Source organism: Folsomia candida, unplaced genomic scaffold (assembly GCF_002217175.1).
Source record: "Folsomia candida strain VU population unplaced genomic scaffold, ASM221717v1 Fcan01_Sc017, whole genome shotgun sequence".
In the NCBI taxonomy this organism is placed as follows: domain Eukaryota; kingdom Metazoa; phylum Arthropoda; class Collembola; order Entomobryomorpha; family Isotomidae; genus Folsomia; species Folsomia candida.
The window spans coordinates 517561-545179 of NW_019091209.1; the positions used below are offsets into that span (position 1 = coordinate 517561).

At 36.2% G+C, this 27619-nt stretch overlaps 5 protein-coding genes across 6 annotated transcripts; 1 reads left to right on the forward strand and 4 right to left on the reverse strand.

Moving 5' to 3' along the window:
• Positions 1-231: 231 nt before the first annotated feature.
• Positions 232-5510, reverse strand: LOC110857081 (leukocyte elastase inhibitor). Of its 2 annotated transcripts, none has more exons than XM_022105687.2 (6): positions 5450-5510; positions 3488-3917; positions 2332-2651; positions 1551-1776; positions 960-1132; positions 232-586 (listed from the first exon to the last, which is right to left on the reverse strand). In XM_022105687.2, the coding sequence occupies exons 2-6, from the start codon at positions 3839-3841 to the stop codon at positions 394-396; spliced, it is 1266 nt and encodes a 421-aa protein (XP_021961379.1). In that variant the 5' UTR covers positions 3842-3917; positions 5450-5510; the 3' UTR covers positions 232-393. The 2 variants fall into 2 exon arrangements, with proteins under 2 accessions (XP_021961379.1, XP_035713416.1); XM_035857523.1 differs by lacking the exon at positions 5450-5510 and adding an exon at positions 5102-5230.
• A 2183-nt stretch (positions 5511-7693) lies between these two features.
• LOC118437913 lies at positions 7694-11986 on the reverse strand. Its single transcript, XM_035857460.1, has 7 exons — positions 11871-11986; positions 11362-11648; positions 10706-10881; positions 9697-9893; positions 8930-9136; positions 8710-8858; positions 7694-8168 (listed from the first exon to the last, which is right to left on the reverse strand). Exons 1-7 carry the CDS (start codon positions 11919-11921, stop codon positions 7694-7696), a joined length of 1542 nt encoding a protein of 513 aa, XP_035713353.1. The 5' UTR covers positions 11922-11986.
• A 2152-nt stretch (positions 11987-14138) lies between these two features.
• Positions 14139-25427, forward strand: LOC110856917. The gene is made up of 12 exons (XM_035857522.1): positions 14139-14476; positions 14884-15043; positions 18997-19117; positions 19676-19874; positions 20265-20508; positions 20572-20758; positions 21197-21434; positions 21828-21915; positions 22070-22227; positions 22623-22819; positions 24531-24632; positions 25223-25427. Exons 1-12 carry the CDS (start codon positions 14263-14265, stop codon positions 25256-25258), a joined length of 1944 nt encoding a protein of 647 aa, XP_035713415.1. The 5' UTR covers positions 14139-14262; the 3' UTR covers positions 25259-25427.
• On the reverse strand, positions 16090-17816 carry LOC110857092 (probable chromo domain-containing protein LHP1). Its single transcript, XM_022105699.2, has 5 exons — positions 17703-17816; positions 17569-17623; positions 17417-17482; positions 16733-17021; positions 16090-16260 (listed from the first exon to the last, which is right to left on the reverse strand). The coding sequence occupies exons 3-5, from the start codon at positions 17445-17447 to the stop codon at positions 16257-16259; spliced, it is 324 nt and encodes a 107-aa protein (XP_021961391.1). The 5' UTR covers positions 17448-17482; positions 17569-17623; positions 17703-17816; the 3' UTR covers positions 16090-16256.
• On the reverse strand, positions 25368-27063 carry LOC110857090. The gene is made up of 2 exons (XM_022105697.2): positions 26837-27063; positions 25368-26245 (listed from the first exon to the last, which is right to left on the reverse strand). Exons 1-2 carry the CDS (start codon positions 26959-26961, stop codon positions 25789-25791), a joined length of 582 nt encoding a protein of 193 aa, XP_021961389.1. The 5' UTR covers positions 26962-27063; the 3' UTR covers positions 25368-25788.
• Between the last annotated feature and the right edge of the window lie 556 nt (positions 27064-27619).

The window sequence follows — 27619 nt, forward strand, 5'->3', positions numbered from 1 at the left end:
TCTATATATATTTTTATTGTAACCTGATCTGAACTGACAGTGGAGGTGTCCGAGCGGATGCTCTCTGATTTTGGGCAAATTAGTATCAATCGATTACAAATTTAATTAGTACGAAATTTGCGAAAAACACGATCTCCCAATGGGCACGTTTGACAGAGATATTTGCATCCAAAGAAGAGAAAACGCGCAGTAAAGAAGACAAATTTTACACATTCCAAATTTACTGCGTGTTTTCTCCTCTTCGGATGCAAATATCTCGGCCAAACGTGCCCATTGGGAGATCGTGTCTTTCGCAAATTTCATACTAACTAAATTTGGCATCGATTGAGACAAGTTTGCTCAAAATCGGAGAGCAACTGCTGGGAGACCTCCGTTGTGAGTAGTCTTAAGATTTCACGGTACTGCCAGCGGTTTTGGATCAGCGACCCGTCCAATGAACAGCAAAGCTCCGGAAACGTAGTCCCAAATGAAGAAGACGAAAGGACGATTGATTTCGAAAAATTCACCAATTTCGCCAAAGCGCTCGATCCCCGTGGCCGTCGCGGCAGCGGCGTGCGCCCCTTTCTCCGTTATTTCGAGACTTACCCTGCAAACACGTAGTACATAATTCGCATTAATTAAATAATTTGCGAAATAATCTTGCGAAAAATAAGCGCGTCCATTTGCTGGATAAATTTGCAAGAAAAAATTCCGCCATGTTCAATAATTTTTTTTTGTTTGAAATTTGGCACGTGCCCATTTGCTGGGTAAATTTATAATGAAAAATTACAACACTTTTCTATCAAAGTTTTTACAAATTTGGCAAAATTTTTGTTGCGACACGTGCACATTAAGGTGACAAAATTGTTACTAGGTGGTAATTAAGTATCAAATTCAAATTTCCTTTATCAAATAGTTTATCCTTTCTGCATGGCATAATTATGAACTCTGAATTTTAGGACGGAATTAAACTTTCTTACTTGTGAGCTAACGTGGACACGCTGATTTTCTCCTCTTCGGATGCCGATATTCTGGAAAAGTTGGCATGACTAGGGTCAAAAATATCTCGCAGTCCTAACGTCATCAAAGTGTCCGTCAATCGAGACGTGTCCTCCATGCTGAATCGTGGCATTCGAATGTGGACCATTTCCTCCTTCGCGGAAAAACGAAATTATCGTTTATTCGTTAGTGCAAGACTCTTAACCAAAATCTTCAAAATCAACACATTTTTTAATCATTTCTCCGCTCTGGGAATTTATTTTAAAATTCTGGACGACCAATTTATGGTCAGTAAGTTGATTAATGGAATGACGCTGAGGTTTTTAAGCCAGTTTTGACGAGTTTCAATTTTTCTGAGAGCTTCTTAAACTTGAAATCTCCTCCTTAAAAAAGTGTCAAAATCTGGAGGTTTCATTTTTTTTAATTGGGAACTCCCCTCCTCTACAAATTTGTTGTCCAGAATTTAAAAATAAATTCCCAGAGCGTAGAAATAATTAAAAACGTGATGATTTTGAACATTTTGGCGATGAGTGATCGAATCCTAAGTTAAAAATTTCCATAAATTTTCTTACTCGTAACGATGCAAATAATTTTTTCAGATTCTGTGCCGTCAAATTTTCCTCCAAATGGGACAATCTTGACGATGACGATTTCGACGAGGACACGTCCTCATCCGGTAACATGATAAACATGGATAAGCGCTTGCCACGAAACGGTAACTCTAACAAGCGACATCGAAGCGTGTCACTTTCACCAAGCAAAACCTTAAACTTTCCAGCCATCATTGGGATCTCGAGTCTGAAAAAAAACAATTACGTTTCAAAAATAAAATTTCCAGAAAAATTTGGATTTCAGAATCATTCTTCATGAGCAAAAGTAACAATTCCATTTTTGCCTCAATCAACAATTTCATAATTTCGGATTTCACAAATTCATACTGGATAAAGAATTTTTGAAATCTCAACTTGTTAAAAAATTTGGTAACCTCGTTTTTATAACAGAATCCCAATTTTTTAATTCATTTTTATGTAAACTTATTAACGACCTGAAAATAAAGTAATGTTTTTAAACATAAAATTACATATTCTCATCTTTTTTTTACAAAAGAAGGATTTTTCATTCATTTTCAAATTCATAAGCGAACAAATTGGCGAAATCTCAATTTAATAGAAAATTGAATTCCTTAAAAAATCTCAATTTTCTCACAAAATATTCATTACCTACCAAAAATTTAAAAAACTTCATAATCTCGGTTTTTAATAAAATTCCACTTGTGTTATACATGCTTTTGTTTTACTAAAACATGCTTGCAAATTTTTGCACAAATTTTGCACCCAAATTTATTTTTCTTACTTTGCATTCGGTCCTCGATGAAAAATCCCACTCGCCGCGGTTCTCGTGGGATCGAAGCTATTTTTCCAGAAGGCCTTGAGCGCCAGGGCGTTGACGAGGACCAACTTTGTGGAGGCGGGGAGCGGACTCTCGATCAGCGTGGGGATGAAGCCCCCCGTTCGTTTGGACACCCAGCGATTGATCCGCAGCGTGGCGTCCTCCCGCGAAAAGTCGACCTCCTCCACGGAAGAGTTGTAGAAGTGACGCAGGTCGCGGCGATAAGACGACTCGATCGGGATCCCGTCTTGCAGGAAGAGCGCGTTCCCCTGCTTTACTACGCTCTGAAAAATACGAATAAAGAAAAAGTTGCAAAAAATTGGCAACATTTTTGTAGAATTTGTAAATGTTACAAAAATTTGAAATTCTAAATCTTTGCAAACTGTATAACAATATGCATTGCCATTGTAAACTGTATAATATCAGACATCGTAAAAATGGCCAAAAGCGTTCCTCAATTCTATGCAAAATCTTTGCAAAACTTTATTTTTGTACCGTTCTCAAAAATTTGAAACTCAAGCTCATTAAACTGTTTACAACCTGTATATCTACTATATATTAAGTAAAATAATTTTATAATCTGGAATAAAATCGGCAAAACCGTCCCTCCATCTTTGCCGAAGTATTCTTCGTATCGTAAAATAACTTACGAGGCTTACGAGATTTTGTAAGCGTCGTAAGATTTTCTCATCGAAAATCACGTTACTACGCTTACGATTTTTACTAAACCTGACCCCTTGTTTTTTCTTCGTAAACTATTTTACGATACTACGGATACGAAGAAATAATGAATACCCTCAATATGCATTTGTCTTTGTAAACTTTATATTATGTAGTTCAACAATTTTATAAAATAAACCGACACTGCAAACATCGGAAAAATCGTTGCTTCACTCTATGCAAATCTTCGCAAAATTTGTAAAGTTTAAAAAAACTAGAAACTCAAACTCATTCCAAACTGTATGAAATGAAATAACTTTGCAAAGTAAACACACGCTTCTAATCTATGAAGATCAATTTTTTAAAATATGTTTTTCATTCGTAATCATTACAAATTTTACACGTTTAAATTTCCATATGGGAATTTTCCCCCTTGGAATAACTTTCAAAATTTCTATACCTGAAAATCAGGATCGTCCCCGGTATCCAGTCCAGAATGGAAGACGGCGTGAACCTTTTCCGGTCCTAGACCGCCGTCTTTGTAGTGCAGAACGTTCTCCAGCTGAGTAAACGTTCCCGACTCGGGCGCTGATCCCAACCACAACTGCGACAGGACGGACGCCACGCTGTACGGGGACAAGAGAACATTGTCCCCCGCACTCGTCTCCCCCGCAACGGTGCGAAACAGGGAAAGTGCGAATTCTAGATGGGCACGTGACAAACGTTGCAAATTTGATGTCTCCTCCTTCCTCAGACAATCCGAGGGGGACGAGATTAGCAAAATCAGGACGAGGGATAAAGTATAGATGGACATCGTGTTTTTAAATTCTCTCCGATTTTTAAAAAATACTTTATTTAAGGTCACACTTTACGGGGCACGTTGTTCCATCCTGTAAAGATAGAAAGGAATTTTAGTTCATTTAAATGTAGAGTATTTATAGCTCTGTTTGTCAGATTTGGGAGCGTTGTTACAACCACAAGAAGACGAGAATACACGTTTTTGTGAAGAAATTATCTTGTCAGGATACTTCGACAATTCGCGCAGTGATTGGTAATTTTGTAAAATCTGTAAAATTTTACATAAGTACAGAAGCATAATTTTACAAACTTTTCCGCAATGAGACGCCCTTGATCGGAGTAAGTTTGCATAAACTTGTGAGCTAATTTTCCTTCGAAATATGAGTAAAATTTTGTAAAAGCTTATGGAATTTACATATTTTACAATGTCATCAAGAACTGCGTGAATTGTTTAGTTTGCTCGCTTTATTTAAAAAAACTTAAAAAATGTGTAAGTGAATTTTGTTCTCATTTTCGTACTTTTTGTAGCTGTAATACCCCCAGAAATCCAGCCCCATGCTAAAATACTGTACATTTTGAAAAAGTATTTTACCCGCGTCTTAAAAAAAATTACCTACGAATTGAATCTACTTTTCAACTCTTTTCTGTTAATGATATACATGAAGCTATTTTTTATGAGGTGCCACTCTGTCTGCCACGATCTCTTTGACTGGGCTTGACCACTCACATCGACATCAACTACCTTAATCAATTCCACTAATAATTACACAAATACCTACGTAATAATAATATACGCTACTTTTCATAATCCATTTAACTTATCACGGCATAAGTATTCCGCTAACATAGTTTATCATCAGAGAGAGAGATGCATAAAAAATCGCATTTTTACAGGTAAAATTAGTCACAAAAAGTGAATGGACTCAATTCCTCAGCCCCAATCACAATGCTCACGCCATGGCATGAAAATTACTGCCTGTATCGCATTTTAGGCATTTTTGCCATGAAAACACTGATAAATTTGTATTAAAAATGACATAATCCATGTATTTAGTTATTTATCTGTTTTAAATTTTTAACCCCAAAAAAATTACATCTTCTGCTGGCTAATTTCCCTCACTCGAAAATGATACATGAAATATACACGAGGTCTGAATTAACTAATATAAGAAACTTCAAGTAAGTGGAATTATGAGCATTTTCGGTGTAAATATTGATAAATCTATGTTATAAGACTGGCATAATGAAAAATATATTTCCTTATATATTTTCTTACCTATATCAAATTTTGGTTCCTAAAAATTACACCTTATCTGAATAATTTTGTCCCTCAAAAACTCTAATAGAAATATACACGAGGTCTGGACTGTAAGACACATGAGTCTCGATGTGATCACATTTATATGCTAAATAAATAAATAAAACACGTATGTATGTACATATGCACTTTTTGACCCAAATAGAAAAAAAGTCCTCATTAATTTCCATCCTCCGGAAATGTTAATCTTTTTTATTGCTTCTTTTACAAGTAGTAAATAGATGCGCAATATTGCTACTAAATCAAGTCTGACAAGAAAAAAAATCATGTTAATGAAATGTATGTCACCATACAATTTAAGGTTACCTTTTTTTATAAAATTTATCTATTTCTTCGTCTTCTTCCTTTTTTATAATCGCGTCAAAATATTAAATACTTCTTCTTTCTGGCAAAATTATGATAAAATTCGTCTCAAAATAAATCACGTCACAAAAAAAATTCCACTTTTTCCATTTTTTTCTCAGAATTTCAATTTTTAAACAAAATTTCAAAACTTTTGTTTGTTTTTCACGATACTATTTCCACTACACTTTTTTAAAAGTGTTCTTCTATGAAAATTGATGAGTGCTATTAACAAATCAATTTCCAAGATTTTTCGGCAATTTTTCAACAGATCACTATTATCAGCAGTGCACTTTTTTTGTGAGATGCAATAATTCTCTGCCGTCCAAGAAGAAGAAGAACTTTGCTCGCGAGCCAACGATTACGAAAAAGGGAAGAAAGAAAGGAAACGACGACGACGAGAATGCATTTTAATATCAAATGCAGCAAACAATGTCTGTTGTCCTCTGCCTCCTTCGTCTTCTTCTTCTCGTATAACCTTTTTCCTCTCAACAATGCATGCACCCAACAAGAGCCTCAAGGTACACCTACTTCCCGATCAACAATCCACCCGAGTATACATAAATCACTGCATCGAATTCTGCAACAATCGACAAAAGCTGGATGCATATCGTATTCTACGTATTTTTTTGGTACATAATCCTGCCGAACATTTCTATCCGTTTTATCCTGGTGCATAATTCTACCTACATAATTTTCTTCAGATCTAATTTCTGACTAAAATCAGGTCAAAAATTCGGGTTAAGTTTTGCAGAAAATCGGCCCACATTTCTACCGAAAATCTGTTCAAATTTTTACTCGGGATGCCAGCTATTGCCCATGTGTTCCCATGTTTATCGGGAATTATTATTACTACTACTCCACTCTCCTCTTCATATTATACGTATAGATGCACAACCTGTAAAGTAAACGCATCATGAAAGATCTACTATGTAAAGTAAAGTTGGAGGAAGAATAACAATGCACAAAACCAGAATCTCTATATGCATGCAGTGCATTCCATTGTTCGTAGTAAACGTCAAGATACATACACGAATCCCAATGGAACAACTTTTCTGTATGTAATCCATGCACGATAGAATGCATCACGTCGTCACGATATGTCATCACACATATGTACATACATAGATCTACATGATTATGCATACATATGCACCCCACACCCACACCCAGAAATACGTAGTGAGATATGTAATGGATGCATTCTTAAAGAGATAAATATGTAAATAACAAGTCTGTACATGTGACATAATAACGGGACTTTGCTTAAGCTGTGGATGGACATACGAATACGAAGAATTTTACCTCATGCAGTCAGAAGCCCTACTACATACCTATGTATTTATGTACATATACTGAGGCAGTTAACGTAGTCATTTGTAACTTTGTAAAATCGGTGCCTTTTGTAACATAATTTTACAGAGAGGGTTTTCACGACCTTCGTAACTGTGGATTGGTAAAAAAATATTCGTAAATTTACGTCATTTACGACGGGTTGACGTGAAAAATATTTCGTAAAAATTGTTTTAATTTTTCTTTGCCTAATATCATCGGTAACTATGGTGTTCGAAATATGATTTTTTTATGCTTACGAAATTTTTTACGAACGATAAAGATACCTCAACCTTGCGTATGTATATTTACGAAGCTTCGTAAGCATGGAATTTTCGTAGATGTCGTAAATTTACGCTATTTACGAGGTGACGTGAAAACCCTCCGAGTTTTACACGCGTAATATGGGAGCAAGTTTACAAAAATTTGGAAGCTAAGTTTCCTTCGAAATATGAGTACAATTTCGTAAAAGTTTGTAAGTATGGGGAATTTACGGATTTTAGAATGTTACCAAGGCCTGTGTGAATTGTCGCAATTAAAGCTTAGATGTAGATATCGCAAATAATTAGAGATTCATTTGGATCGGATTTCTTCTTATCCTGTTTTATTAAAATTAGGAGGGTACGGACTTATACGTGTTCTTATCCGAACTCGAATATTAGAATGGAAGAATCCCCATCCGAACCCGAACTTATGACGGAAATTAAAAATTAGTTTAATATGTAAATTCATACTAATTTGACAACATTTCCATATACATAATTAATCGTCTTAATTAATGGGGGAATAATTATGAAAAAAATGAAAAATCTTGTCATTTTTAAAGTTCAAATGAAAATTTATTACAAATTCTTATTAATTATTGCAAAATTTTAATTAATCGTCTCTGAAACAATCCGTGTAATATTTTGGTTCCTGCAGAGTCCACTTTACAACAGGCTGTAATTCATGGTAGGTCAGCTTGTCAAAAATTTTCGCATTCCTGTTCACATGATCCGAAGAAATTTGCAGTGACGCCAGCCTCCTCGTGGCCACCGCGGTCAAGCTCTTTTTACCACCGGGGCGCCCATGATGTGCAGAATATTTGTGTCGCATTAACGCGCTCATCGTGTCCGTCGCGATTTCTTGGAGGGTCGACGAATCGGATTGTTCGTCACCCAAATAATTTCGTCGTCCCGTCTTTTTTAATGATGCGGTGACACGTGGCTTGCTTTTTGCATAAGAATCGATATCCTCCAAGTCCAAGTTGTTGAAGGGCCAGGCCGCCGTGGAGGCCGGGTTGTCGTGATAGATGGCAAATTTCGCGTAGCTATTGCAGTACAAGAGGATCACGGAGGTATCCTCTTTTTCGCTAGGATTGCAAAAATTTTGGCAATTATATTTCAGTAGCTTTTTACGAGAAAAAGTTGTACCAGAATTGTGTTAAGCATTCAAGGAAGATGTTCGCCAACCTTCACATATCTCGCAAATTGAGCAAACAACATATGTAACTTGCGAATTTTTGTGAAATTTGCGATTTGGCAAAGCTTTTGCTGGAAGCCCATACAACTTTTTTCGCAAATTTATCTAGCAGTTTTACGTTATGTTTTTAAAGATTATTTCGATAACTCATCCTCTCATTTAATGTTGTGGAAATTGCAAATAATCCATGAAAACCAAATTAAAACAGGACTGTTTGCATGTGCAGATTTGCAAAATCCTATTTTGCGAATCCCTAAATCTTTTTAGGTTTGCAATTTTGCTAAATGAGTTGCGATGTGAAATAGTCGTGAATACGCTCAATATATTTTCATCGGAAAATAATCTAATAAAATTCGTATTCTGACTTTTATCGTAAATATTCGTCAAAAATGCGAAACATATTTTCGCATTTTTTTTACTCAAAAATTTACCTGGAAGATTTCGTACTCAATAGCAAAATCGGATTTTTCGCGAATTGTGGCGTTTTACAGATAATCGTAGAACTCAGTGCGGCACAGGGAAAGCGGACGTAAATATTTTGCAGGCATGTAAACGTGTCGGGATCCCAGGCACGTAGTTCCTGAAAAAACATTACATTTACAAATTATTTATGCGCAAATTATTTCATTTTCGCAAAATTTCCATCCTTACCACATCTTCCGAATAGCTGAGGAGGATTTCACCCCCGGAAGAAAATGGTACTGAGAGTAGAGCCAACCCAATTACGGCGCCTTTATGACCGCTCAACTCCATTTGTGGCATTTTCATAGAAAATTCGGAAAATATACGAATCACGCCGTCCTCACTGCCCGTGATTATTTTATTCCCGAGGTCCGAGTGAGCCACGGTGTTCACGCCCTGGCACAAAAATTCAGGTGGAAATTAATTTGCAAAAATCACACATGAAAATCGACCTAGTATCAAAAAGCAAGCAATTTTTCGGTAGAAAACGCACCTGGAGATTTAATATTTTACATATTTTTATATGTGGAAAAAATGATAGTGAAATTTTTTTTGCAAAACTTGCCAAATTTTACTCAAGACGCGTTGAGAATTCTACACATTTTACACTGAATGAAAGTTTGATTAAAATGTGCAGGATTTTTCTTAGCAAAAATGTTTTGGCAAAATTTCTCCAAATATTCTGCACATTTTACTCTACATGAAAATGAATACCTTCTAAAACACTCAGGATTTTTTTATCACAAATTTCCTCGCAAATTCTACCCAAAAATTGGTACAGATCAATTTTTCCAAAAATTTCGTACTACCTTTGGCAACGAAATAATGAAAGATTCACAAATTCCGGAATAATCTTCGCAAAAAAGTGAAAATTTTGGATCTCGGCTCGTCGACAGGATCAACTTCCTACTATTTCTTCCTCTCGAACTACTCTTTAAAAACTGGATTTCTCTCACGGGATCGCAATGTCCACGATAACTTCGTATCTTGTGGCGTTGTCGGGACAAATCGATGTGGTTGATAACCCCACGAAGTTTTCTCTTCCCGTCGCCAAAGGGGTATTTATTCCCTTCGAGGCCAAGCTCTATTATCGTCACGGTCCCGTCGACATGGCCGACGAGCAGTTTCGCCCCCTCGGCGTCATCACGTCCACCTAGGGATGTGAAATGTCAGTGTCACAAAAGTTCATGTCGGACATGTCATAAATGTCAATTGTCTATCATATTTGGCAAGATAGTAAAAAATCTGACAAATACGAAATTTGACGTGTCATAAATGTCATGTAATGTCATATTTGTCAATTGTTCATGGCATTTGACGTGTCATTTTGACATGTCCCAAATATCATTTGACAAATTTGACATGTCGTGTTCGAAAAGAGAATTGCTTTGTGACGCCGTAAATATTGTAGGTGTCATAAATGTCAACCTACAAATGTGCTGAATGAATTTTATATGCAGAAGAAAATTAATTTACTGAAGAATTACTTTTTGGAATGGGATTTGAAATTAAATGTAGGGAAGATGAAAGTATTGGTAGCCAGAAAAGGGGGTCGACTAAAAACAGGAATGCAATTTTTATATGGAACAGATCCAATAGAAATCGTCACAGAATATACATAACTTAGACATAGAAAATTAATTTTGGAAGAATAGTCAACAAAATCTAATGTATGTACATCATTACAATTAACCAATGCACTAACCAATTAATCAGTAATTTTTAAGGACTTGTTTATGATAATAATGTGTATAACGATATTATACATATATATTTTTTTAACTCTGTAACTCTATGGGCAATTATGCCTGAAAGGGTTTTATGCTGAATAAATCCATCAATCAATCAATCAACCTACAAATGTGGCATTTTCTTGGATGTCGGCAAGTCATAAATGTCTCATAAATATGACATTTTGACATTTATGACATACTGACATGACACATACGACAAGCTTATCCCTACCTCGGTGATAGCAGAGACAGGACGGAACGCTGTACAACCCGTGGACTCGGAAGGTTTCGACAAGGCCCAAATTTCTTGGAGAGATTGGAGAACGACCTTTCGACAAGTGGAGGAATTTACTGCGGGGGAATATGTGCAGGCCTAAATCTTCCCCGTCGAGCTCGCCGTTGTCGTAGCTGAACAGAAAATTAAAAGAAATTGGACTAAAATTTACTCAAAATTTGAAGTTTTTTATTACGATTTCGTAAAGTTTGAGTAAAATATGCTAAAATGCGACCGGAATATGCTAAAATTTGAGTAAAATTAACTATAATTTATCTAAGTTTTAGTAAAATATGCTGAAATATTTTACCAAAATTTACTAATATTTGATTAAAATCCGAGTTGAATTTAATAAAATTTATCAAAATATTTAATGAAAATTTATTTAAAATTTAATTAAAACTTATGAAAACTTGAGTAAGATTTACTAAAATCGAAATCTATTAAAATCTGACTAAAATAACGTAAAATCTTAGCATGCTAAAATGTTACAAAAATTTGCTAAAATTTGGGCAAAATTTATTAACACTTGGCATCACACTCTATTATGCAATATTTTATACAACTTGCGCCAAATACTTAACTATGGCGCAAGTTGGATACACCAGACTCACCACTGCAACATTCCTTTCGTCGTGGCGAAGATGACGCACTGAATATTTTCCGCTAACACGGCATCCACGACGACATGGCTTCGTTTGCACTTCGGTCGAACGGCGTCCCTCCTTCCGTACAGTTTCCGAACACTATCCTCGTACTCCATGTCGAGACAAAAGGTCGTCACGAGGCTCATATTATTCGCCCCGTCGTATAACCCCACCTGACCAAATTTCGTCACCCCGAGTAAAATGTCGACATCCTTCCTCCCCAAGTGAAGCAGGCGGACGATGTTGTCGCGAAACTTGAAAAAATACGGCATAATTTTGCATAATTTTTAATGTTGTTACGAAACGTGAAAATGAATTAGGCAAAATTTCGCAAAATTTTTAATGTTGTAATGAAACTTTACAAAAACCAGGCAAAATTTGTCATAATTTCTACTGTTATTAGGAAACTTGAAAAACATCTGGCAAACTTTGGAATAATTCTTAATTGTACAAAATACAAAATCCGATAAGCTTACCTTGCAGTGTAAAAACTGCTTAAAAATTGCACCCTCCTCAAAAAATGCCATTTTTTGTAATTTTAGAAATGAATAAAGTATATATAGTTTCGTCTAAATTTCTACTTTCACTTTCACTGCGACAAAGTGAAAGTTGATATGAGAGAGAGAAAGGTTCCCGTTAAGAAATTGATCAAACATGGCAAATATTTTCCCTTATTGGGAAAAAACATGGGTCCAACACTCCCCTATTGACATATGCAATCAGGGTAAATTTGTATGTACATACGTGACGCAAATCATTGTTGCAAATTTTTGTATTGTTGTAACAAATTTTGCATTGATACAACTCACGCAGTCCTTTGTAACATTGCAAAATTCTGTAAACGTTTACCAAATTTTACAAATATTTAGAAGGGAAATTAGCTTATCAATGACTGCGTGAATTATGTATTTCGAGATTTAACAGAATACACAGAGTAAATTTGACTTATTAAAAAAACATCGTTTTCAGGAAACTTTTAAAATTCGTAGTCATTTCTATAAATCTATTAAACAGAGGTAGTTTTATTATTATTCTGGATTGCATTTCCTTCCTTCGTCTTACATGAATTTGCTACCTTGTCCATTTAACAAGGCTAAACAAAGGAGATATTTCAGTGACCTTCACCCTGTCGGGGACAATAAAAATTTGATAAATCTGTCATAACCAATGATATTTTGTTGTGTCAATGTCTTTTAATTTGTTGCGACGTAATACGAAATATGTATTTACAAAGTGTATACGTGTCACTCCTTCACACGCAGGTCGGCATCAAAGACCAGGGTTTTGCAGAACTGTGATCATAATCACGCTTTGTGATTTGTGTGATTTTAACACTGTCAACTTTGGTTTCGTCCTAGAATGTATTTCAAACGATTTGTCTCATTTTCCCCACAGAAATCAAGGAGTGTGAAAATCGTGATTTCTGTAATATTACTGCGGGGAAAGTGAGACAACTTATTTAAAATGGATTCTAGTACGAGACCAACTTAATAGAGAGGTTTAGCGAGAGTACAAGATTGTAAAAAAATGATTGTAGAATCACAATCACAATCTATGATTGAATGTTCTTGAGGTTGAGCAAGAATATTTTATGGGAGGATTGTAATTCTCATTAATTTCCGGCGGCAGATTTGAAATTCCTGTAAGTTGGGTATATGAGTACAATACAATGCTGCCTGGAGACGGAGATTTGTAATCCTGAGTTTGACTAAAAGTCTGACTAATTTTGATTTCCCGCTGTGTTTACAATCGCAAAATACAATCATGTACTCTTGCTCAACCTCTCTAATATTAGGATTCAGCCCTAAATTCTGACCATTTTTCTATCCGATTTGCCCCGATTATGACAAAGTCGCAGGTTACATGATTTGTATATTAAAGGGGAAAGTTGGTCAAAAAATGGGTCGATTCGCGTATAAACAAAGTTCAGAATTTTTGGCCGAATCCGAATATCATGATAATCCTAATTTAAGTAAAATGCGTATTAAGGAAAGTTATTCCCACTTTGCTACATTATCACAGAAATCCCACAAATCACACATATTTATTTCACGTAAATCATACAAATCATCTACATATTTCATAAAAATCCCACAAACGCATTACATATTTCACAGAACTCTCGTGTTTGATAGAAACCACATATAAAATACGTCACCACATGATTTTAACCATTGTGCCGAGATTTTCCAAACACTATATAGATTAATCCGAATATTGTTAATATTTCATAATAATTCAGCTAAACAACCGATCGACCGAACTAAGGACATTAATTGTCCCAAAAAATCATATCCTTCCCGTCTTATTAAACTCCTCCCCCACCCCTTCATCCCCACAGTCTTACCCATGTTATCGTCCCCATTCTATCCACAATTCATTCATTTCCATCCATTTCCTCCGAAAAAAAATGAACCTTTCATACCCACAATTTTCCAATTCTCTCCACAATTTTGCCCCTCTTTACTTACACCCAACAATTAATGCATGACATTGACAATGCACCACTCACTCGTCATAACGCATGACAATCATCGGCATGCAATTCCATGTCACGATTTCGCACAAAAAAAGAAGAAGCAACAAACTATTTTTAATTTCCATTTTGCATGCCCACAAAATAAATCCAATCCAATCCAATCCACCCACCACACTTTTTGACGTGGTTTCTTTCTACGTATTTAATATCCCAAAATTATTGCATGTCCATTAAAGAAAGAAAAAAAGAGAAAAAAATTATTATTATGCAGATTTGTCCAGTCGCAATTTAGATTTCGTTTAAGTACTTTACACAAAAAAATTGGCAAATTCGCAAAAATTATACGTATGTATTTCGCACGGATTTAATATTCTATTTGTGATAAAAGTATGAAGTTAAGTGAAGTGCTGGTTGATGTGGGAAAGTGTAGTGTAAAGAGGCAACTTATCGCTAAAAAGGGACAGCTTATCGCTAAAAAGAGGCACCTTATCGAGTCGTCAGTTATATGCAGCGTCGTCTTTCTTGTACTTGCGTCACTTATTTCGTCGTGTGATGGAGTTCCACTTTTTGGTAGCCAAAAGCCACACGGGAATAATATTTCGGGTATGAAAACTTTTCGCAAATCTTGCAAATTGAGCGTAGCAACATATAAATTGCGAGTTTGCGAGATTTAGTTTTGCTGGAAAGCTACGGGATTTTGTTCGCAAATTTACCCAGCAATTGGACATGGTCTTATTTCGCAAACTCATCTTCACCATCACCAGAAAAATTACAGAAATCCCACGAAACTAATATAAAAATAGGTGTTTTTAGCAAATTGGCGAGACTTGCGAAATCATATTTTGCGAATCACTTCACTCCACTAATTTTCTGATCTTCACAAGTTTGCAAAATGAGTTGCGATGCGAAATAAGACGTTGTCGCTACTACGCTCATTTTACTTTCGAGACGGACGCAATATGTTTTTCCTAAAATTTCCTAAAATTTAAATTCCCTATAATTTTATGTAGACAATGGAAAACTTATGTATCTCAAGTTTTCGACGAGACTGGACTTATCGTCGGACTTGATAAGGCGAGATTTTCATATCGTTCAACTTCGCCTGGACGAAGAATTGGTGGACATTCATTTGCACAGGGATACGGATCTCGTCCATCCGACCGTCGTTGGGTATGTTCATTCAGTGGCGGCGGAAGCGGGGGGACAAACCCCCCCCCTCCCCCCAGAAATTCTGTAAAATCGTATCTTGCCCATGTTCGTAATTCCCCAATCCCACAATGCTAATGTCCCCCAACTTCCGCCGCCACTGGGTCATGTTCATTCATTGGCGGCGGAAGGACATGGGGACACAAAATTCCCCCAGAAATTCTGTAAAAACGTACCTTCCCCATGTTAATAAGTCCCCAATCTCACAATGCTAATGCCCCCCCCCTAACTTCCGCCGCCACTGCGTACACATGTTATAAATACGTCACTAACTTGCGCCATAGTTAAACTAAATATGTATGAAATCCGATTTTGATTAATCGATCACGGACTTAATTAGTATGAAACTATTTGCAAATGAGTCAGTTCACGGAGGACTTTGTAACATTGTAATCTCCGTAAACTTACAAACTTTTACAAAATTTTACTGATGCTTGATACATATTTCGAAGGAAAACTAACTCCCAACTTTGTGTAAACTTGCTCCGATCAAGGGCGGCGTCTCCTTATTTTGTAAAGTTTCTAAAATTACATACAAAACACGCACTGATTTTACAAAGTTACAAATGACTACGTGAATGAATTCCCTCACCGTTTCGAACTTGCATGAAACCTTGAATGTGAATGAAATCCTGGATCAACGTCTTTTTGCTGTATGAAATTGTGTACATAATTTTATCAAAATTTCCAGTTTCATGAAACTTCACGCAGGCCTTGGTAACATTGTAAACTTGCTAACTTTTACGTAATTTTACTCATACATATTTCGAAGGAAAATTAGCTCCCGAATTTTGTGAAAACGTGCTCACATCAAGGACAGCTTCTCCTTAGTTTAAAAATTCATACTATAAAAATATTACAAAGTTACAAATGCCTGCGTGAATTACCTCAACACATGGTCACGTTTGGCTGATGTACATATTTGCATCCTATCCAATATTCCCAGTAATTTACAAATATTTCAACAATGACAGTTTTTTGCTCAATGAAATTCGGCCAGGATTTAAAAAAAGTTTGATTTCGTCAAGGCATTTAATTCTCAGAAAAGATATAAAAAAAGTTAAGAATATATAAGATATTATCAAATTTGTGAAGACAATAGTCAAATTTTGTTAAATATTAAGATGATTGTGAGAATTCCTGACGGTGAACAGGGAACTGGTCTCCTAACATCGCATCATCTGAAAGAAATTTTTACAGATTGTTACGCATTTTATAAAAATAATTCAATAAACGAAAGTAATCAAGGGGTGAAATCACTCAATATTTACTAACAATGAAGGTCTCCCACCGTATGCTCCCTGATTTTGGACAAATTAGTGTGAATCGATGACAAATTTAATTAGTATGAAATTTGGAAAAGACACAATCTCCCAATGGGCACGTTTGGCCCAGATATTTGCATCCGAAGAGGAGAAAACGCACCGTAAAGTCGACAAATTTTACACTTCCCAAATTTACTCGCATTTTCTCCTCTTGGGATGCAAACATCTCGACCAAACGTGCCCATTGGGAGATCGTCTCTTTCGCAAATTTCATCCTAATCAAATTCGTCATCGATTCACACTAATTTCCTCAAAATCGGGGAGCATACCCTGGGAGACTTTCATTCTAAGTAAGAAAACTTATAAAACAAATTTATGCATAATTTACCTCTCGACATTCTTCTTGTCCTGTTCCTTCTCCTCATTTTTCTTGGGAGGCTCTCCCGACGCCGCCTCGGTGGGCGCAGCTCCAGCTCGATTTTCCTCAACTTCTTCAGATTCTTCTTCTTCTTCGGACTCTTCATATTCTTCAGACTCTTCTTCTCCTTCAGACTCTTCATCTCCTTCGCGGCGACCGCCGTGTCTCGCGAGATCCTCCTCCTCCAGAGCGCGAGCGATGGCCTCGCGTTCAATCATAATGATCGCCTCTGTGTACAGATCTGCCATATCTTCACCAGCTAAAAAAACGAGTACATTTTCTATTAACGTACGACTCGATGATTCATCTTAAAAATCAGCACATTTTTAATCATTTCTCCCCTCTGGGAATTTATTTTAAAATTCTGACCGACAAATTTGAAGGGCAGGGAGGTGTCAAGTTTTTGAAAATATACAACCCAGATTTTAACACTTTTTTGGCAGGAGATTTCAAGTTTAAGGCGCCAATAAATTCCCAGAGGGGAGAAGACATGCAAAAGACATGCTCCAAATCACAAAATTAACTGCGGTTTGTTAAAAAAATAGGGACAAAAGTACTTAATTTTTTCTAAGTTGAAAAAAATGGTAGATAACGTGTAGAATTTTTCTGTCTATTTTTTGAACTCTAGAATAAATATTTTAAAAGAAATCTCACCTTGCTGTTGAGCTGGAACTGGATCCTTCATTTTGCTACTTTATACTCTGTCCGAATGTTCAAATTCTGTAAAAAATATAGCAAAATTAAAGTTATCAATATTTATTCACAATGAGTTGAAGTTGAAAGTTTCCTAGAAATTTTAGACTTACGTAGAACTTGGTAGTTTTCTTGGAGATAAGAAGATGGAATTGAACACTGAACTCTCTACAAATATGGCAAATTCAGACTATTAATTAGAGTTATCAAAATTTATTCGAAAGTTTCCTAAAAATCTAAAACTTACCAAAGAAGAAGAGCGAAAAGAAAACCTGTGTAGAGCCAGAGACGAACCGACAATGAAGGCGAAGTCGAACCACGAGGAAGGAAAGCACGAGGAGTCTGATGAAATTTGAGACACGCATTTTCTTGAGGGGCTTAAAGTGTATAACGTGATAAAAAGTGTAACACATAAAATTTTAAATTTCATTCGAAGATTTTGAAATTTCAGATGCAAATTACCTTCATAGCTTCGATGTCGCAGTTTTTTTAAGAAAAATTATAAATTCGGTAAGGGACTAAATGAGAAATTTTTATTTTTTATTTTTTCCCCAAAAAAATTATATGGATTCGAAATGGGAGTTTTATTATCTAAAATATATTTAAGAAGAGGATGTACATTAAATTGTACAAATTTTTCGGATTTTTTTAGCTCGTGATAAATTATTGGCCCCCAGACTTGGTGTCGCCTGCGGCGGCGAGACGGAATGAATGGAGCCCGAAATTCAGGCTCTTTATGAATACTAGTGTATAAGCCCGTCTACCGCCGGGCAAGAGCCGATGTAGTTTTTAAACTTCCACCCGATTAAACTTTCCGTATACTCTCTGATGCCGACGGAAGTGATATTAACCGCTTAAGATTTTTGAATTTTCGCAACATTCGAAACTTTACTTTCTTTAATTTCATTTCCATCACGGAAAACTACTTTCACTTCTGGACGGACAGACATTTCCAGCTTATAATATAGATGAATCTTTTTTCTATGATATGATAAATCCTTGACACTCAGAATTTGAGAATTTTGAAAAATTTGGTTTTCATAAATTTTTGATGAAGTAAAATGTCAATTTTTTATTTATTTACTAATTGTTTTGACCAGTAGCATGAAGTGCGCATAATGCTCCAAAAATCGAGAAATGATACAAAACAAAATCCTCTTTCATTTTCGTCTCTCTCAGATAAGGAACTTGCACCAATGTTATAATTTAACTATGGCGCAAGTTACAAAGGAGTCAAATATAATGAAATGACAGCTTATCGAAAGTAACGGGATACACGATTTTCAAATCTTTGTCCTTAATTTAATTAATTAATATTAATCTAAAGCTTAACATTTGCAATTTTTTTCAAATTTCATTATCTTTAATTTTTAGCTTGTTTGCTAAATTTGATAATCTCTGTTTTTTTTTAAAACCATGCAAAACATTACGTATTTTATTTTTAACATCAATAAGCTTAAAACCGTGTTCACGATTTGTACGTAAGATTTTCTGCCAAATTAGCGTGTGTTGTAGCATAATTTTTTTTCTCCTTAATCCAGGTCGCCAAAGGAGGAAGGTCAAAATCCAGTGCACGCGGTGTACAGGGGACATTTCAAGGGCAACGGGAGAGCCGCCTTCACCTCCACGATTCTTGGCAATCATCACGATTCCGTCGGTTTTGTAAGTTCAAATAGTAGACCATCACCACAACTCGTGCCTACCTACGGGGGACGGGGGACTGGATAAGCGCTTATCGCCACCACAACCACCACAATTTGAGATTTTCACTTTTGCATCTCATTCCTCCTTTCATTTTACTTCAATTTTGTAAATCTGAAATAAATTTTGATACCTGAATGTAAAATGAGATGCAAAAATGAAAATATTAATCGTCCTGGTGGTGATGGTAGTTGCTGTTGCTTATCCACTCGTGTTAACCTACGGGGAACTGGATAAGCGCGTATCCACAATTTACTATTTTCACTGTTGCATCTCATTTTGAGGAACAAGTTATACCCCAATTTTTGTAAATTTGAAGTTTAAATGTGAAACCTGAATAATGTCAAAATGAGATATAAAAGTGAAAATATTAAATCATCTTGGTGGTGGTGGACTGGTTTATCTTATCCGTGCTCGCTTATCCACTCGTAGGTTAACATGAGTGGTCGTGAGTCGTGATTGTTGGTAGACGCGAATAGAAAACATGTCCATAATTTGACACAATTTCATTACTTCCAGACGGGTCACATCATCCAGGGCGACTCTCACTATATTTTACAACCCCTCCGGTTCAAAAATAAGGACCCATTAACGCGAAAACGGCGATCGTCCTCCCCCGAAGATGGCACGAACTCGTCCACCTCCGTGGTCATCCCCCACAAATTGTATAAAGTCGATGAAAATCTAGATCCACGCGACAACGCGACTCATTCTGATGGTGAGTTCATTAACTAAAATCATCAAAATCAGCACATTTTTAATCATTTCTCCCCTCTGGGAATTTATTTTAAAATTCTGAACGATAAATTTGTAGTCAGTAAGTTGATTGATGGAATGGCGTTGAGTTTTTTCACCCGGTTTTGATGAGTTCCAATTTTTCCAAGGTTTCTTAAGCTTTAAATCTCCTTGTCAAAGTGTCAAAATCTGGGATGCATATTTTTTTTTAATTCGTACCACCTGCTCTACAAATTTGTCGTTCATAATTTTGAAATAAGTTCCCAGAGCGGAGAAATGATTAAAAATGTGCTGATTTTGACGATGAGTCATACGTTAAGAAAGTACATATTTGAATTTCAGCATGAAATTTTACTTTTTTTTCTTTTACCAGTCGCCCACGTGCCGAGGGACGAGTTGGAGAAAGCTTTTGAAGAAATGAATGCAAATAATTCGGCAGATTGTTCAACCAGCACGATAAGTCCAGACATAACCGATGACGATGATAACCAAGATGACGATAGTGACGTGACGATTGAAGGTGACCAAGAAACTGACGATGCCACGCTCGGAAACACTTTTGCCGAACCAAACACCAAGAACAAGAAGAAGATTGGGAAGAAAAGTCAAAAGCAAGGGTAAGATTTCTATTTTCAAAAAAATAGTACAAAATTTTGAAATAATTTGACATATTTTTTAAGGCGAAATAAGAGCAAGTCAAACGGCAAAAAATCGGCATCTTCTTCTTCCAAGACCACGAAAGAGGGATCGAAAATTGTGGAGATTTCGGTCTTTGCTGATTCCAAATTGACCAAAGTTTGGGATACGAGATTTCCAAAGGAAGGAAAAACTAGGCTGCGTGGCTTCATTCTTAGCTTGATTAATAATGTGAGCAAATTTTCATTTATTATGCAAATTGGATAATGTGGAAGGTTTAATTTCTTTGGGAAATTTCTTAATTTACAAGTTTTCTTTATTTTCTGCAATTTGTTTTTAAAGCTCTGAACTTTGGGATTATCCAATTTTTCTCAATTTTCCCAAGTTGCAAGTCTCAATTTTTGTCTCGCCTTTCCCAATATGCAAGTCTCAATTTTTGTCTCAAATTCCCCAATTCTCAAGTCTCAATTTTTGTCTCACCTTCCCCAATATGCAAGTCTCAACTTTTGTCTCTAATTCCCCAATTCGCAAGTCTCAAGTTTCTCTCAAATCTCTCAATTGTCTAGCTTATTCTCAAATTCCGCAATATGCAATTCCCCAATTTTCTCTTAAATCTTTCTCCAATTCTACAACTCTCCATTTTTTGTAAATCTTCTTCTCTTTTCGCAGATGAATCTCCTCTACCAACAAGCCTCCCTCGGCATGTCGCTCTCATACCGACTCGTCCACTTGGAAATGCTCTCCGGAACACCGGCCGGACTGGACTCGAGCGGCGGCGAGGCGACCAAATATCTCAAATCTTTCTGCAAATATGCCGGCAGCAAGAACGAGAAGGGGAACCAGTGGGACCACGCCCTCCTCCTCACTGGACATGACATCAAGGAAGCCGGCGACAAACTCGTCGCTGGTCAGTGTAATCCAACACAGTGGCCGCGGAAGCGTGAGGGGACAGAGGGACAATGTTCCCACGGTTGTTCGACGTCCGCATCATCTCCCCACCTTATAAAAACCCGTCCTTCCCCTCTATCCTGCAAGGTTAATGTCCCCACATGTCCCCACACCTTCCGCGGCCACTGGTTTTCCTAATTTCATAAATTTGCTGTTTTTGTAAGTGGCCGTGGAAGCATGGGGACAGGAACAATGTCCTCATGGCTGTTGTTTGATGTCCCCATCATCTGACCATGCTAAATAACCCCCCTCCCCCCTATTTTACAATGCTAGCGTCCCCACAGCTTCCGCGGCCTCTTAAAACATATTATTTTACCAAAAAAGCTTACATATTCCCCTCAAAATTTTCCAGGAATGGCTTGGTTTTCCACAATGTGTTTGAGATATTGGAGCTGTTCTGTGAGCGAGGGGACCTCATTTTCCACCGCTTTCATCCTAACGTAACTCTTTTTATTATTATTTCACGCCGATGTTTGTAACACAGCACGCTCTACATAATCAAGAGACATTTGTACAATTCGCCTGCAAAAATTATCACCCGAACTACTTCTTAATTTTCATAGGGATTTACATAAAATTCCATGCAATATTTAGTCACGAGCTTGGCCACTCTTTGGGGATGGAGCATGACGGATCAGGGGTCAGCAAGGCGTGCGAGTCCAACAAGTATATCATGTCGCCGACGACGGGGGCCGGAAAAACCACGTGGTCATCATGCTCGTCCACCAATCTGAAAGATTTCATTGCTACAGGTGACACTATTTATTTATTTATTTATGATAATTTTAAATGTATCGTTGTCCAAGGTGCATTATGTGCTATCTCATTTTTTTCACTACTAATCGTGTTAAAAAGTCAGATAGCACCGTCGCAAATATATCGCACCTTTCTCTAAAAATGTGTACTTATGAAAATTTTAAATTGTGCAGGTGCATTATGCGCTATCTCATTTTTTTCCGTTGCATTGATGTCAAAACGTTAGATATTACCGTCAAATATACCACTAAAAGCTACACACTTTTCTAAAAATGGTACCTATGAAATTGAAGATGGATTACGTGCTATCTCACTCATTTCATCGTTAATATGTCCAAAAAATCGGAGATAGCACGTAATGAATCCCTCCAAAAATGATCTCTCTCCATAGGTTCTCCTGAAGTCGGTAAAAAGGATACGGCCACCGTTCCAGCCTGTTTATCGAAACCTTCCGCTCTTAAAAATCAGCAAATCAAATATTCCTCCGGCCCTGGAAAACTGCCCGGACAGCTCTACGGACTCAAAGTGCAGTGCAATTACGAATGTGGAAACGTATGCAGTCCCAGCACCGTCAAGGCTCATCAAGACGTAAGAGAATAAAATAAAACTATGAGGCAATTCACGCAGGCCTTGGTAACCTTGTAAAATTCCTTGTAAACTTACAAACTTTTGCTAAATTTTGCTCATATTTATAAGGAAAATTAGCTCCTAACTTGTTGCAAACTTGCTCAGATCAAGGACGTCTCTTTATTTTGGAAAGTTTGTAAAATCACTGCAAAAAACTCACAGATTTTGCAAAGTTACAAATGACTGCGTGAATTGACTCAATAGATTAGATCCAGTAACGTATTTTTTGTCTAAAAATATCAAATCTAGAGGTGCAAAAATTTTGCACATTTCATTCACAAAGTTTGCAGATGAATTGATTTCGGTCCTATAACTTTTGTTTAGCCAATGTGCATTGGGTGAGATTATGCAAATTTATGATTTTATTAGCCCACCTGCAATACTTACTCTGAATTTAAATATTTCATCCAGTAAAAAATTGAAATAAGCTTAAAATTCCAAATAGTAAGAAAAAATCAGCATATTACATAGTTTACATATTGTAGAGAATTCTACCTAAATTAGTACTATGACCTTGTAAAATTTGACAATTTATCTCATGTCCAAAACATCAAAAGTATGCAAACAATTTCAATTTTTCCGTAGAATTTGCAACTTACAATTAGCACGACATGCCGACATTGAGCTAATGCAATTATTCGTTCGTGTATATTGCATATCCATGAAAAAACCAAGGTTATCTCTTTTCCAAAGTTCGATATCATTCATTCACCTCGTTCATCCAGGGTTTGGACTTGGAGAACTGTGATAATAATCACAATTTATGATTTGGGTGTGATTTCTGTGATTTCCACACCCCGTGATTTCTGTGATATTACTGTGGGGAAAATGAGACAACTCGTTTAAAATACATTCTAGGACGAGACAAACTTGATATTTGGATTCAGCCCGAAATTCTGACCAGTTGACTTGCCCAGATTCGGACAAAGTCGCAGTTTACATGAGATTTCTATGTTAAAGATGAAAGTTGGCCAAAAACCGGGTCATGTCGCGTATGAAAAGGTTCAGAATTTTAGGCCGAATCCGAATATCAAGCTTGTCCTAATCCAAAATGCATATCAAAGAAATTTGTTATTCGATTTTGCACATAGAAATCCTGTGATTTTCCAAACCCTGACCTCATCTCAAAATTTAATCCAGTTTAATGATTAATAATATTTTGCACTGATTCCATTTTATTATTCGCCGTCGCCGCCACCAATAACCTCGTGCATAAAAAAGTACTCAATTTGTCACGTTTTTTTCCTACTAAATACATTCATACATCATTCATTTATAATGACAATTAACGAGGATGTATATAACTCATTCTTCCTAAAATCCACAATGCGAAAGAGATGCGCACAGTTCTCGGAACGTTATGCAAAATATTATATGCGAAGTTTTTTGCACGTCTTTTTTGCAAAACGTCCCCATAAACATGGTTTCTGAAAAAGATAAAACAATTTGTCAATTTTTCTAAACTCGATTTCTATAAGTAATAAATTTGCAAAGAAAACCAAACCTAAAATCGCTAAAAATTTACATAACGCCCGAGTTGATTATCAAAATTTCATGAATATTTACATTGCATATGTATGTATGTAGATTCTAAATTTGATAAAAATGCGATCCCATTTTCATTCACATTGACGGGTCAGGAATTTTTTGAAATATATTTTTAAAATTTCAGGATGTTTGCTCCATGTTGTGGTGTGAAAAGGCTGTAACGGGTGGGAAACAGATACAACAGGCGCATCCGGCCCTCGAAGGGTCACCCTGTGGCAGTGGAAAGGTAAATCCAAAAGTCTATAACATGATAAAACGTTACTTATCATGGTGGATGGGTGGATATCTATGAAAAATTGTGGAAATTTTGACGAAATTTTTAACCCAAATAAAACCAAAATATACATTTTCTGGAATTTTAAATCATTTCTAAAATTAAATCTTCAATTTCTTCGTACTCAAATTTTTTAAAGAAACTCTTTCACTTTTCCCATCAAAATTTAAATGTTTTGTAAAAAAATATGTTTGAAATATTCATATTTCGAGAAACCTTTATTTAAGGATATGCTTTCTCGCATAAATTATTATAAAAATTTATATTTTTTTAATCAGCCGAAATATTTACGAAAACTTAATATTTTGAAAAACTAGACAGAAATATCTTGAAAAACTTTTACAAATAATTGTCATGCTTTTTTATAAAAAAAATTCCCGCATCCCATGAAATATGTAGTTAGTCACATACACAAATAAATATCCGCCCTGAAGCTTATCACTTTTCGCAAAAAAAAATCAGTGTCACCTTCTCCACGAACAATTAACCTTAACCTCAAACCACATTAATTCCAAAATTATGTATATCTTTGTCATTTGCAGTACTGCAGATACGGAAAATGTGTCAAGAGCCGGTAAACTGCATACGCACGTACCACCACACAATTCGCAATAATTCGCAAAACAAAACTACAAACATTGTCTTCCTATTTTTATCCCGTGCAAAAAAATATATACAAATTTAACATTGCCATTCCAACTGGATTGATTTATTCAAGGTTCAAATAAATAAATAATTTAAATTTTACACTAAATCGCACCCTTTACGGGGATGACCTTGATTTATTTAATTCGCTGCCATGACGACTCAAATCCATTTAAATAAATAAATGCATAATTCAAATTTTAAGCTAAATTACGAGCACGACGTCCAATTCGTCGCCATGACAACTCAAATTCAATTAAATACATAAATAATTCAGATTTTAAACCAATTCGTTGCCATGACGACTCAAATCCATTTAAATAAATAAATAAATGCATAATTAAAGTTTTAAACTAAATCGCACCCTTTACGAACACGACGTCCAATTCGTCGCCATGACAACTCAAATCCAATTAAATACATAAATAATTCCGATTTTAAACGAATTCGTTGCCATGCCAACTCAAATCGTCTCCTTAACGTCCTCCACCACGTCCCCCTTGCCCCCCAAGTTCACAAAATCTATCGAGCTTCTCACCCCACTTCGTCGCACCGCGGAACTCGAGGGTCCCGTGACCAGCACGGCGGTCGCGTTGATTTGTCCTTCCCACAAATCATACGCGCGGACCGGATAGGGACACAAGATTTCAAAGTAGAACTCGGCCCGATACCCGTTTTGGACGTAGACGTCGAGAATGTTGCCGCTCGGACGGAGCGAGTAGTACGCGATGCCCGTGTCGACGACGAGGTAGAGGCGGACGTACCCGTCGTGGGCGACCGGGTCGTTGAAGTATTCGCCCGACACGGCGATTTTGTAGGGCGATTGGGTATAGCCGTTTAGCGTGTAGGCGAATCCCGTCTTCTCACCGACGGTGATGGTCACTTTGGATTCCTGGGGGGCAGCAAGGATGCCGATCGTTCTAATTAAAAGGAAACAGTTTAAGGTTACATTGGGTGAGGATTTGATGTGGGGTAGATTTTTGTAATTTCATGAATTATGTGCAAAAATTTCATACAGGAAAAGGACGCTGATTCATGCTAATTCGAGATAAATTTTCATGAACCTCGGGATCGTGTTAAAATTTGTGTACATAATTTTACTAAATTCCAAGTTTCATGAAAATTTACCTCAAATTTGATTGAAACTCGAAACTAACGGTTTTGCCGTATGAAATTGTGTTCACAATTTTACCAAAATTCCAAGCTTCATGAAAATTTACATGAAAAAATTTACATGAAACTTGAGAAAAATGTCTCTACAATTTCATAAGGCAAAGAGACGTTGATTCTGAGTTTCATGCAAGTTCGAGAGACAAAGTTTCATGAAACTCGAAATACAGTTTCATGCACTGCAATCCGAATTTTGTTAAAGTTTTATAAAAGACGCCAAATTCGACTGTCATGAAAATAAACAAATAAAATTTCATGTCTGAATTATGCTTAAAAAAATTTATCAAAAATCTCCAAAATTTCACCAAAAAAATGCATAGCAAAAAATAATCCTCACTAACTTTGTACTTTCCTGGAATGCCGATAATCTTGGCGATTCTCCGCCCACAGGAACATTTTTACCCGAAACGGCAAAAACCACCAAAAACAAACCACCAAAAATCAGCCACCTCCCACCGCTCGTCATTTTAAGACAATTAACAAAAAATTATTCCCTAATTTTTTCCACTTTTGCCAAAAAAGCTCCCAAATTTATGCCGATGTTGACCCAAATGCAGCCATTTATACACCTGTTGCCCAATGTCATCTCCGTCGTGCTAATTCATTTATGTATTTATTGTGCAGACAAAAAATATAATCTAAATCCATTATTCGCTCGAAATCGCGTACACATTTATTTATTAGTGAAGGTTGTTAAAAAATTTGTGACTTTTTGTGCACACAATGTTGTAAAATCTCATTAATTCCAGTCCATTCCCGAGACTGGATTGACGCAAAATATTTTATTGTACAATTCAATGCCACTAAAAAATAATACTTGGTAACGCATCAATTAACTTTGTGAGATTTGTTTTGATGCAAAATTTATGAAAAACAAGATTAAAAATCAATTGTTAATAAAAGAAAAGGGTCAGACTTTCTCCTTGTCAGTCAGTAACTTGGAAAAAAATATATGGAAATTTTTCATTCATTGAAATATTGTATTTCAAAAATATATGTACGAGTGTATGTAAATATCTGCTCTTTTAGTAGTATTTCAAGTATTTCAAGTATTTCATTCATTAATTTAACCACAATTTTTATATACGTTTAGCCAGCTTAGAATGGAGATCTTCTAGCGGATG

Coding starts and splice junctions, on each gene's coding strand:
- LOC118437913 (XM_035857460.1), bottom strand. CDS start 11,921: ATGGCATTTTTTGAGGAGGGTGCAATTTTTAAGCAGTTTTTACACTGC. Junction 11,649..11,870: donor AGCAGTTTTTACACTGCAAG/GTAAGCTTATCG, acceptor TATTTTTTCAAG/TTTCGCGACAACATCGTCCG. Junction 10,882..11,361: donor ACGAAAGGAATGTTGCAGTG/GTGAGTCTGGTG, acceptor TTTTCTGTTCAG/CTACGACAACGGCGAGCTCG.
- LOC110856917 (XM_035857522.1), top strand. CDS start 14,263: ATGAAGTTAAGTGAAGTGCTGGTTGATGTGGGAAAGTGTAGTGTAAAG. Junction 14,477..14,883: donor ACACGGGAATAATATTTCGG/GTATGAAAACTT, acceptor AATTTTATGTAG/ACAATGGAAAACTTATGTAT. Junction 24,633..25,222: donor CACCCTGTGGCAGTGGAAAG/GTAAATCCAAAA, acceptor TGTCATTTGCAG/TACTGCAGATACGGAAAATG.
- LOC110857081 (XM_022105687.2), bottom strand. CDS start 3,841: ATGTCCATCTATACTTTATCCCTCGTCCTGATTTTGCTAATCTCGTCC. Junction 1,777..2,331: donor CATCGAGGACCGAATGCAAA/GTAAGAAAAATA, acceptor GTTTTTTTTCAG/ACTCGAGATCCCAATGATGG. Junction 1,133..1,550: donor AATTATTTGCATCGTTACGA/GTAAGAAAATTT, acceptor TTTTCCGCGAAG/GAGGAAATGGTCCACATTCG.
- LOC110857090 (XM_022105697.2), bottom strand. CDS start 26,961: ATGACGAGCGGTGGGAGGTGGCTGATTTTTGGTGGTTTGTTTTTGGTG. Junction 26,246..26,836: donor GCATTCCAGGAAAGTACAAA/GTTAGTGAGGAT, acceptor CCTTTTAATTAG/AACGATCGGCATCCTTGCTG.
- LOC110857092 (XM_022105699.2), bottom strand. CDS start 17,447: ATGAAGGATCCAGTTCCAGCTCAACAGCAAG. Junction 17,022..17,416: donor AGTTCCAGCTCAACAGCAAG/GTGAGATTTCTT, acceptor TCGTTTTTTTAG/CTGGTGAAGATATGGCAGAT.